Source organism: Portunus trituberculatus, chromosome 18 (genome assembly GCF_017591435.1).
Source record: "Portunus trituberculatus isolate SZX2019 chromosome 18, ASM1759143v1, whole genome shotgun sequence".
In the NCBI taxonomy this organism is placed as follows: domain Eukaryota; kingdom Metazoa; phylum Arthropoda; class Malacostraca; order Decapoda; family Portunidae; genus Portunus; species Portunus trituberculatus.
In genome coordinates this window covers 4,105,508-4,118,352 of record NC_059272.1, presented here as the reverse complement: position 1 = coordinate 4,118,352, position 12,845 = coordinate 4,105,508, and the positions used below count along the sequence as shown (strand labels likewise).

Sequence of the window (12,845 nt, the reverse complement as noted above, 5' to 3'; positions counted from 1 at the left end):
ATATCTGGAAGGTTGCTAAAAGAATGTAAGGATCAATTATTGAACCCCGTATTTAATATTGTGGAAACCTCCATACGAACAGGAATAGTCCCGAAAGAGTGGAAAAGAGCTGACATTGTGCCTATATATAAGAATGGTAGTAGAATGGAACCGTTAAATTACAGACCAGTATCGTTGACTAGTATATTGTGCAAAGTATGTGAAGAAGTAATTAAAGCTAAGTGGAGTGAGTATCTAGAAAGTGAAAACATTCTGAGTGAAAGGCAGTTTGGTTTCAGAAAAGGAAAATCGTGTGTATCCAATCTATTATATTTTTATTCAAGAGTGACTGACATACTACAACATAGAGAGGGATGGGTGGATGCTATCTACCTGGACTTGAGAAAGGCCTTTGATAAAGTGCTACACAATAGACTGATGTGGAAACTAAAGAAGATTGGAGGAGTAAGTGATAAACTAGCAAAATGGATGAAAAATTACTTAGTGGGAAGAGAAATGCGAACAGTGGTGAAGGGAAGGAAGTCTGAGTGGAAGAAGGTAACCAGTGGAGTTCCACAAGGGTCAGTGCTTGGTCCCATCATGTTTTTGATTTATGTTAATGATATGCCAGTAGGAATTGACAGTTACATGAATATGTTTGCGGATGATACCAAAATTATGAGGAGAGTAAAGAATGTGGAAGATTGTAACAAGCTACAGGAAGATCTTGATAAAATATATGAGTGGAGTAAAGAGTGGCAGATGGAATTCAATATAAACAAGAGCCATGTTATGAAAATTGGAAGAAGTAGATACAGACCAAACAGGGATTACAGGCTGGGTGATGAGAAAATTGAAGAGACTAATAAGGAGAAAGACTTAGGAGTAACCGTGCAAAACACTCTGTCACCGGAGAAACACATTAACAAGATATTTGGGAAAACATATAACATGCTTCAAAATATTGGCCTTGCATTCCACTACCTAGATGAAGGAATGATGAAGAAGATATTATGCACTTTAATAAGACCCCAGTTAGAGTATGCAGCTTGCGTCTGGTCACCGCATATGAAGAAAAATGTGAAGAAGGTGGAAAGGGTACAGAGGCTGGCAACAAGGATGGTACCAGGACTCAGGGAGTTAGACTATGAGGAAAAACTGAGGAAACTGGGGCTGACCACATTAGAAGAAAGAAGAACAAGAGGAGACATGACAACTATGTATAAATTGGTGAACAAGATTGACATATTGGACAGAGAATTGATAAAGGTGACCACAAGTAATTATCTCCGAGGACATGGAAAAAAACTAATAAAAGACATCTGTCTAAATGACGTGAGAAAGTACAGTTTCCCGCATCGTAGTATTGATAAGTGGAATAAACTGAGCAGTGATGTCGTTGACACAGTGTGTGTCAATCAGATGAAAAAGAGATATGACAGGAGTGGACAAGGAGACAGGACACAGAGAGCTTAGCTTGGGCCCTGTAATACACAAATAGGTAAATACACACACACACACACACACACACTAATATAGATGGGTTGTTATCAAGCATATTGGAAGTTAGGGATTATTTGAAAGAGAAAAAGCCGGATGTAATGGGCATCGTTGAAACAAAACAGAGGAGGGATCCGTGTCAACTTTAAAGGGGAGAGATATAATTGTACCTGGAGGAGAGACAGGAAGAATGGTTTGTCAATATATATGTGTGGAGGATGTGCAATATGGAGAGGACAAAGTGGAAGTAATGGGAGTAACAATCAAAACAGAGGAACTGAAGAAGAGAAAAATTATAGTTGCATATGTGCCACCTAAGACTAATACATGGGGAACTGAAGAACATAAAGATATGCAAAGAGAGGTGATAAAGTGCCTAGATAACATGATAGGACATAGAAGAATACTTTTAGTTGGAGCCTTTAACTGCAAAAAAGTAAACTGAAGAGAGATTGAAGTATTGGATAATGCTGGGCAATGGAGTGAGGAAGTGTTACAGTTGACTATGGTTAATGCAATGGATCAGTGGGTGGAGGAGTCAACAAGGTACAAAGAGGAAGAAGAACCATCATTGCTTAACCTAGTATTCACAAAGAATCTAGAGCCCCCTCCAATCATACAATACCTTAGTCCAATGGGAGGAAGTGATCATGTGACATTAGAGATGCAAATTCAAGAGGAAGATGGGATAAGTTACAGAGATGACTACAAAGGAGAGAGATTAAATTACGCAAGAACGGAGTTTGAAAAACTAAGGATCTACTTTGCTGATATTGAGTGATGAAATATTATGTACAGAAAGACAGTGCAATGGAAATATGACATTCTTACAGAAATATAATGAAGTAGTAAAAAAAAAATGTACCTGCTTATAGAGTTGAGAAAAAAATACATGCTTGGTACAATGCTAGATGCATACAAGCAAAAAAAAAGTAAGATAAAGCATGAAAGAAACTCATAAAATAGAGAAATGACTATAACAGACGGCAGTACAAGGAAGCCAGAAATGAATATATTAGAGTAAGGAGAGAGGAAAAATTAAACTGTGTGAAAGATGTGGTGAATAAAAGCAAAGACGAACTCAAACTTTTCTACAAATTTATAAGTGGCAAAACAAAGAACAAGGAAACAATCTGAAAAATAATTAAAGAAGGGAAGACATACCAAAGAGAGAAGGAAATGTGTGAGATAATGAATGAGAGCTTCACTGCAGAAGAAGATTTCACAGAATCTAGTAGGACATTGCATTGCCAAGGATTACAGGAGATTGCAGTGCACAAAGAAGATATTGGAAGATTATTGGATAAGTTGAATGTCAGAAAAGCAATGGGCCCAGATGGTGTATCAGGCTGGGTGTTAAAAGAATGTAAAAAGCAACTACTGGATCCAATTTGGGAAATAATTATAAGATCAATAAATAAAGGGAAAGTTCCACTAGAATGGAAGAGAGCCAACGTAATTCCGATATTTAAAGGAGAAAAGGCAACTGAACCACTAAACTACAGACCAGTGTCACTTACAAGTGTCTTGGGGAAGTTGTGTGAAATAATTATCAAATAAAAATGGGTTAAATTTCTAGAAGAGGAGGAAGTCATATCAAACAGACAATTTAGGTTCAGGACAGGGAGGTCATGTGTATCAAACTTATTAAGCTTCTACTTGAGAGTTATTGCAGGACTTGAAAACAGAGATGGATGGGTGGACACAGTATATCTGGATATTAAAAAGGCTCTTGATAAAGTCCCTCATGGAAGACTACTTTGGAAACTAGAGAGCATAGGAGGACTGCGAGGAACTTTGCTAGAATGGACAAGAGATTATTTGAAGGATAGGGAAATGAGAACTGTGATGAGAGATACATACTCATCCTGGGGTAAAGTAACTAGCGTAATGCCAGAAGGGTCAGTGTTAGCCCCTATTATGTTTCAGATTTATGTAAACAACATTCACATTGGGATAAATAGTTATATAAATTTAATTGCTAATTATGCAAAACTGCTAAGAGTTATCAAACCCAGAGAGGACTGTCTGCTGTTGCAGGAAGATATAAACAAGATCTATGAGTGGAGCAAGCAGTGGAAATTGGAGTTTAATGCCACCAAGAAATGTCACATATGGAACTAGGAAAGAGTAAGAAAGAGAAGACCGTATGGAACTATTTGATGGGAGAGAAACAAATAATGAAGACTAAAGAGAAAAGATATATGGGAGTGATCATACAGGAAGATCTGAGCCCCAAAACACACATAAGCAAAATATTTGGACTATCATATAAAATGTTGACTAATATAAGAGTGGCATTTCAATACATGGACAAAGATATGATGAAAAAAATCATCACAAGCATGATACATCCTAGGCTGGAATATGTAACAGTGGTATGGTCTCGGAGCTCTAAAAGGGATATAAGAAAATTGGAAAGGATACAGAAGATTGCTACAAAGATGGTGCCGGAATTAAAGGACCTAACATATGAAGAATGACTGAAGGAAATGGGATTGCCAACCTTACATGATAGAAGAGAAAGTGGGGACCTAATAACAATGTACAAGATAGTCAATGGCATTGTAAAGATAGACAAAGAAAACCTGGTGCTGTTGACAGAAGAAGATGGAAGGACAAGAGGACATGAAAAGAAGATCAGGATGAGGTAGTGTGTGAATGATATTAGAAAATACAGTTTTCCACACAGAACAGTGGAAAAGTGGAATGCATTGGATAATGAAATTGTTACAGCACATAATGTGCATAACTTTAAGGAATAATTGGATAAATGGAGACATGGAGACAGGACACTATGAGCCCTGCTTGAACCCTATACAATAAAACTAGGCAAATACACACACAGTGTGTGTGGCAGTGTGTGAAGGATATTGTAAAAAACAGTTTTCCACACAGAACGGTGGAGAAGTGGAATGCATTAAACAATGAAGTTGTTACAGCACATAAAGTACATAACTTTTAGAAAAAATTGGACAAATGGAGATGTGGAGATAGGACACTATGAGCCTCGCTCGAACCCTGTACAATACAACTAAGTAAATATACACACAGGAAATATGTACCTATCTATAGACTAAAGAAAAGTATACAAGCTTGGTACAATGGCAGATGTATAGAAGCTGAGGGAAAAAGATAAAGCTTGGAAGAAACTCAAAAAGCAGAAAAATGAGAGTAACAGACAGTGGTATAAGGATGCAAGAAATTAATATATTAGAGTAAGGAGAGAGGAAGAAACTTTGAGAAAGATGTAGTGCGGAAAAGCGAAGATGAACTCAAGCTTTTCTACAAGTATATAAATGGTAAGATGAAGAATAAGGAAATAATAGAAAAAATAGTTAAAGGAGGGAAGACATAACAAACCTTGAAGGAAATGAGTGAAATAATGAATGAGAGCTTCAAAACTGTGTTCACTGAAGAAGAGGATTTTACAGAACCAAATAGGACATTGCTTTGTCAAGGCTTGCTGGAAATTGTAGTGTACAAACATAAAACTGGAAGACTACTAGAAAATTTGGATGTCAGAAAAACGATGGGGCTGGATGGTGTGTCGGGCTGGGCACCGAAGGAATGCAAAGATCAGTTATTAGAACTAATATGGGAAATGGTTACAAGCTTATGAAAGGAAGAGAGCCAACATAATCCCTATATTCAAAGGAGAAAAATCATTTGAGCCATTAAATTACAGACCATTGTCATGTACAAGTGTTGTGGGGAAGATATGTAAGATTGTTATCAAAGAAAATGGGTTAAATATCTAGAAGATAAACAAGTTATATCGAACAGACAATTTGGGTTCAGGACAGGAAGATCATGTGTGTTAAATCTACTAAGTTTCTACTCAAGAATAGTAGAAGGACTGGAGAACAGAGATGGATGGGTGGACACTGTATACATAGACATAAAAAAGGCTTTTGATAAAGTCCCTCATAGCAGACTACTTTGGAAGTTAGAGAACATAGGAGAACTGAGAGGAATAATGTTAGATTGGATAAGGGATTACTTGAAGGAGAGAAAGATGAGAACTGTGATCAGAGATACATACCCATCCTGGAGTAAAGTAACAAGTGGAATGCCACAATGGTCAATGTTAGCCCCCATTATGTTCCAGGTATATGTAAACGACATACAGAAGGGAGTGACAAGTTGTAGTAATTTGTTTGCTGATGATGCAAAATTGCAAAGAGTAATCAAGACCCGAGAAGACCGTTTGCGGCTGCAGGAAGATATTGACAAAATTTATGAGTGGAGTAAGAAGTGGAAGTTAGAATTCAACGCCAAGAAATGCCACGTAATGGAACTACGAAAGAGTAAGAGAAGACCAGTATGGAACTATTTGATGGGAGAGGAACAAATAATGAAGACTAAAGACGAAAAAGATCTGGGAGTGGTTATACAAGAAACGCTGCGCCCCCAAAAACACATCAGTAAGATATTTGGATCAATGTATAAAATGTTGACTAATATTAGGGTGGCATTTCAGTATTTGGACAAGAATATGATGAAAAAAATTATTACAAGTATGATATGTCCAAAGTTGGAATATGCAGTAGTGGTGTGGTCACCGAGCTTAAAAAAGGATATATGAAGATTAGAACAGATCCAGAGGATAGCTACAAAGATGTTGCTGGAACTAAAGGACCTAACATATGAAAAAAGGCTGAAGAAAATGGGACTGCCATCCTTACAAGATAGAAGAGAAAGAGGATAAGGTGGTGAGTGTGGGATCAGGCAGACGTCCACGCCAAGGTTCAAATCCCACCACATACTGCTTTGAAGCTATGCCATTTGTTGAGTGGGTTAAATTTACCTACATGTCACCATGATACCCAGGTTCTGGGTAGTTACACCAAAGATGTGCCTGGGTGGTGATATGGGCCCTAATATGGCTACCACTATAAATAAAATTGCCTGTGCCAGTCATGGGCTGAAGCTTAACAGCTCTTCCCACATATACTCTTCAAGTATGCCTACAGGCACTACAGGCCATAACATAAAAAAAGAAAAAATAATAAATAAATAATAATAATAATAAATAAAATATAAAATGAAATAAATTAGATAAGTGGAGATATGGAGACAACAGGACACTATGAGCTCTGTTCAAACCCTGTACAATACAACTAGGTAAATACACACGTACGAACCTAGACCGAGGAACTGAACCACCCTAACACACTCAAATAACACTTCATAACACTGCTGGAGGTCTGAAAATGTAGTGCCATCTTCAAATATTTGAAAATTCCTTAATGAAAGTCATGATCATTGACTAAAACATCAAAGCCAATCCATAAATAATAAAGATATATAAGGAAAATGCCCCAAATCTTGCAATGTCTGAACATGTAGCTTCAAGAATCATGGTAATCTTCATAATGTAGTCCAATGGTTTTTCTTTCAAGCTTTTTATTAACACAAAAATATTGAAACCTATCTGAGAATGGCAGTTACAGATGATTTCAAAAACTCTGTTAAACTTGATTTTCTCAAAACAACAAAAGTAGCAAGTTGTCCCTTTTACACTATATGCATTTTATATAGGGTAGTGAGAAGGAACTTATTTGAATAGTGAGGTAAAAAATTTCTATGTGATAGCTTTGTGATAACTGTTTTCTGGAAATGTATTGCCTAGTAGATGCAACCAAAAACTAAGAAAGAGAGATGCAAGTTATCCAGTGGGTGTAAGTAGTGTTACATACTTAATTGAAGTGAATAACATGGATTTATGTAAGCAGGATTATATGATTTGGATGTTTTCTTGGCATTTGAGGAGGAATACTATGATATGGTTTGTCCTTCATTATAAGAATAGATGATGAGAGTTAGACATGAAAAGTATACTAGAATTAGATAGAGAATGGAAGAGAAAGAGAGGGACTGGGATGAGTTAGATAGATAGAGTGGAAAATGAGTGAGTGATGTTAGATATGCTCAGTAAGTGATGAGAAACAAGGCAGAGTGAAAAACACAAATTGTTTAGGGCCATGCTGTGCAATAATAAGGTGACAGCCAAAAGTGTTCATTGTTGTTCCATTAATGAAGTTCCATTTGTACTTTTTAGGTTGGATTGGGTCAGCTTCACTATCAAGGGGGTCGTGGTGTGGAACAAGACCACCAGCGTGCTCTCAATTACTTCATGCAGGCTGCTGAAGCAGGCAATGCAAATGCCATGGCCTTTCTCGGAAAGGTGAGTTTTGGGGTTGCTTCATCTGAGAAGATTACAAATGAAAATGAAATTTAGGTATTTTGGTACCATGCAAAGCTTTTTAATTTTATTATGTTTGAAATAAAAAGTATTTTTATGGATCAGCAATAAACACAAAAATCATATGAGCAAGTTTATTAAATAAAAAAAGAAAAAAAAAATGTGCAAGTGATAGAAAACAGACACTTTCAAATAGTATGATTTTTGCAATTGTTCCTTTGCATATCTGTGTGTGGGTTCATGATTATCTTTACCAGACAATATGAATGCTTTATTCAACCCTTCCTAACTGCTCACATGTATCTTATTTTTAGTCTTGTCCTAAATGAGTGGAGTGACATTTGAGAAAATGTAGAGCACACAAATACTTCCAAACTTTGAATATCTGATTTATGAAATATTCATCTATTTTTTAATAATCTTTAGTTGCAAGGAGAATCCTCCACTGACGCTTTTAACCGAGAGAAGAGCAATGTAAACAAAACAAAGTTTGAGTGACTTTCATGAGGCATGGAAGTTGTGAGGAAGAATAAGTAAATTGTTTTAATGTATATTGCTATGAATGAACAAATAGACTATTTGATGTAATTGTAATTGATGGGTAGAAAGACAAACTTGAAAGTGTTGACATACATTAGTATTGTTTACAAAAGAGTAAAGACATTATCATGCATATTGATGTATTTTATATTTTCTCAGATGTATCTTGAAGGTAGCTCTGTTGTGAAGCAGAGTAATGACACAGCACTCAAGTATTTTAGGAGGGCAGCAGAACAGAGTAATGCTGTGGGTCAGAGTGGACTGGGGCTTATGTACTTACATGGTCGAGGGGTGCCTCAGGACCACAAGCTGGCCCTCAAGTATTTCACCCTAGCAGCAGAGCAGGGCTGGGTGGATGGCCAACTCCAGTTGGGCAACATGTATTTCAGTAAGTAACTTCACCAGTATTTGGATCAGAAATTTGTATGAATGTCCTGAAATAAAAACTTAACCCCTTTGCGCCGGATGTTAAAAAAACCCGCCTGTATGATATACGGGTGGTAGTGCCGCGTGCCCGAGCGCGTGAAACTCGTGCAAGCTTGTCATATTTGTCGTCTTTGTGTATTATGCTGCTATTTTTTAGTCACTATATCGCCTTCGAAGAGGAAACTGGACGCTTCTCTCTTCGGAGAAAAAGAGAGAGAGAGAGTGTGACATTTGCTAATATTTTAGACACAAGCGGACGCATGTAGCTTATCTTCGAGATGAAGAGGGAGGGAGGAAGGAGAGGAGAGAGAGAGAGAATTAGAAAATTTGTTGTTTTGTATTTGTTTGTGTGTGTGTGTGTGTGTGTGTGTGTGTGTGTGTGTGTGTGTGTGTGTGTGTGTGTGTGTGTGTGTGTGTGTGTGTGTGTGTGTGTGTTCATGAATGTTACAAGGCGGGACACATGTAACTTATCTTCGAGAGGGAGAGGGGAGGAGGAAGGAGATGGGGAGGAGGAAAGGAGATGGGGAGGAGGGAAGAGAGAGAGAGAGAGAGAGAGAGAGAGAGAGAGAGAGAGAGAGAGATGGGAACAGTCTATGCCATTGGGTAATTTTAGACACAAGGCGGGACGCATGTAACTTATCTTTAGTGATTGGTGGAGACAAGGATGGTGGGAGGAGCACTAGGGTTTCAAGGACAGCATACGGCGTGTGTAGTTGGTATCCAACACACTATACGGGACAACTGAACTGAAGAAAGCTCAGAAAAAAAATATGACGTCTACGTAGGCGTCACTGTATATGCTACTGGGGCTTCATGACGCCGACATAGGTGTCACCGTATTGAAGGGGTTAAGACTATCTAAAGAAGGATGGAGAAAATAATAGTGTATGCATATAATATGGATGATATGAAATATACAGGGTAAGAGGCAGGTTGTTGGAAGGGGCGAAGAGTATCAATGTGAATTGGTGATGGTATGAATGAGTTTTGCTAGTCAGAATAGGTTTGTTTCAGGGTTTGTAATGTCATTATCATTGTTCAACTAGTAAATGGATGGCATAGTAAAGAAAAGTGAATATGAAGGTATTAGGTAGAAGCTTAAGTTTGATCAGTGGTGGAGAAAAAGTATGAGATCTGAGTCAACTACCGTTTGCTATTAATATAACTTTGGAGGCTGAAATTTGTGTGTGTTTGTAGGAGGAGGAAGCTGAAGGTAAATGTTGGTAGAAATGAAGTAATGAAATGCTCGAGATAGGTGGTGAAAGGATGAATGTAATATTGAATGGAGGACAGCTAGGAGAGTTAGATTACTCAATTAAGTATTTGAGAATAGCAGTTACAGTAGACAGAAGACTTGAGAGAAAAGAATTACAGGGTGAAAGAAGGAAAAGTATTTGGTAGACTGAGAAAGATTCTTAGACATAAAACACAAGATGTGTGAAAAGAACTATATTAAGGGGATAGTATTAGCAACAGTACTCTGTTCTGCTGATACATGGAACATAGGAGTAGTAGAGAAGAAACAATTGAATGTAATGGAAACAAAAGTATATTAGGAGTATATATGGAGTAACAGTGTGTTAAGATGATATGGACATGTGGAGAGAGTGAAGTGCAGAAAATTTGTCAAAAGGATAATGGAGCCATATAAGTAATAAAAGTTTAAGTGGAAGGCCACACCTGGATTGGGTGAATTGTGTGAAGAGCACACCAAATGATACAATCTTGTCCATCCTTAGGATGAAATGTGAGTTTGTGTGTCATGGCCCATTAGTACATGAATCCTGTTAGGGTATGGAGCACTACATCAGAAGTGTCTTACATCTGCTGTGGCCAGTCTTGAGATTAGAGTAGATGTCAGGTAGGGAACAGTCTCACTATGAAGGGGCAAAGGTAAATAACTCCCAGTATGATTTTAAAAAAGGGAAGACCATGCATAACAATTTTACTAAGCTTTTACACAAGAGTAATAGATGAAGTATAAGGGAGAGATGGATGTGTTGACAAGGTGTATTTAGATATGATAAAGGCTTTCGATAGAGTACCGCATAGAAAACAACTATAGAAAATAGAACTTATTGGAGGAATACAGGGAAATGTATTAAACTAGATGACAGACAACTTAACAGATAGAGAAATGAGGACAATGATAAGAGACACCCCATGAAGTTGGAGCACAGTTACTAGTGGCGTACCACAGGGTTCAATGCTAGCACCGATTATGTTCCAAGTATATAATAATGATATACAAGAGGGTTTGAATAGCTACATAAATTTGTTAGCAGACAATGCAAAACTTTTGACTGTAATAAGGAACATTGAGGACTATATGGAATTGTAGAAAAATATTGACAAGATCTTAGAATGAAGCCAAAAGTGGAAATTAGAATTTAATATCAGGAAATGCCATGTAATGAAAATGGGTAAAAGTAATAGAAGACTTACATGGGAATTCAAAATGGGAGAAGAGATTATAATGAAAAGAAGTGAAAAGAAAGATGTGGGAGTGATTATATAAGGTCAAGACACTAACAAATATCAGGGTGGCATTCATTTACATAGATAAGAGCATGATGAAAAAGATCATAACCACTATGATAAGACCTAGACTAGAATATGCAGCAGTGGTGTGGTCACCAGACAGGCAGAAAGACATCATGAAACTAGAAAGAAACCAAAGGACCACTACAAAGATGGTGCCAGAAATGATTATGTTAAGGAAGGAGATAGTGATAAACGAAATGGAATGTGGGGAAGGAAAAGCAGAAGTATTGTATATTAAGATGCATATTAATAAAAAAGAGTTAACAATCATTGTAACATATGTGCCACCAAAAACAAATTCATGGACCAATCAAGAATATAAAGACATGATAGATGACACAATAAGGAGTCTAACGAGAATCGTTAAAGAAAGGAGAAAAGTGATATTAGTAGGAGATTTCAACTGTAAAGAAGTGGACTGGGAAAATTATGAAAGTGGTATGGGGGAAAAAGCCTGGGGAGAAAGATTCTTGAACCTAATGATAGACAATATGATGGACCAGAGAGTAAAGGAATGCACAAAATTCAGAGGAAACAACGAGCTGCGAGATTAAACCTAATTTTTACAAGGGGTATACAAATGAATGATGATATAAGATATAAGTGCCCATTGGGAAAGAGTGACCATGCAATATTAGAAATAGATATAGAAGAGGGAAAGGAAGATAGAGACGATTCATACAAAGGAGACCGATTAAATTACAGAAAGTCTGATATTGAGAATCTCAAGAACTATTTTAAAAACGTAGACTGGGTGGAGATGGAAAACTCAGAGACAATGCAAGACAAATATAACTTATTTTTGGAAATATACAAAACAGGAGTCAGGGAATATGTCCCGAAATATAGACCCAAAGTAAAAGGAAAGAAAGATTGGTTTAATGCAAGGTGTACAAGGGCAAAGGAGAAAAGAGATGGAGCATGGAAAAGGTGGAGGAGAAATAGAAATCCAGCAATAAGGAAAACTTCAAAGCAGCGAGAAATGAATATGTTAAGGTGAGGAAGGAAGAAGAAAAGAACTTCGAAAAAGACATTGTCAAAAAATGTAAGAAGCAACCAAAATTGTTCTATATATTCATAAATGGAAAAATTAGGCAAAAAGAAACAATAGAAAGGTTAAAAGGAGAGAACGGGATGGTGGAAGACCCAAAAAGTATGGCAGAACTATTAAATAAAAAATTCCAGGAGGTCTTTACTAAGGAATCCAAATTTGAGAGGCCACAGAGTAATAGAGACAATCTATATGAAAGAGATTAAAGTAACCAAGCTTGAAATAAAAGAGTTAATGAAGGAACTGGATGAAGAGAAGGCAATGGGACCAGATGAAGTCTCAGGCAGAATACTGAAAGAATGTAGGGAAGAACTAGCAAGTCCTATATACATCATAAAATGGTCAATAGAAAATGGAACAGTACCAGTAGAATGGAAAAGAGCTGAGGTGGTTCCCATATATAAGAGTGGAAGGAAGGAAGAACCTTTAAATTACAGACTGGTATCATTAACTAGTGTAATATGCAAGATGTGTGAAAGAATAATAAAGAAACAATGGATCAAATTCCTTGAAGACAACAAATTAATATCAAATAGCCAATTTGGTTTTAGAAAAGACGGTCTTATTGAGTTTCTATTCTAGAATAGTTGATAAAGT

General features: G+C 37.0%; 1 protein-coding gene across 2 annotated transcripts in view; it reads left to right on the top strand.

The window, feature by feature from the left end:
* The window catches only part of LOC123505795 (protein sel-1 homolog 1-like), an 84,943-nt gene that overhangs the window by 60,372 nt on the left and 11,726 nt on the right, over positions 1-12,845 (top strand). For both annotated transcript variants that reach the window (XM_045257513.1, XM_045257514.1), the window contains exons 7-8: positions 7,544-7,669; positions 8,387-8,615. In XM_045257513.1, the coding sequence (XP_045113448.1) occupies positions 7,544-7,669; positions 8,387-8,615 (355 nt within the window). The remainder of the gene's footprint in view (positions 1-7,543; positions 7,670-8,386; positions 8,616-12,845) is intronic.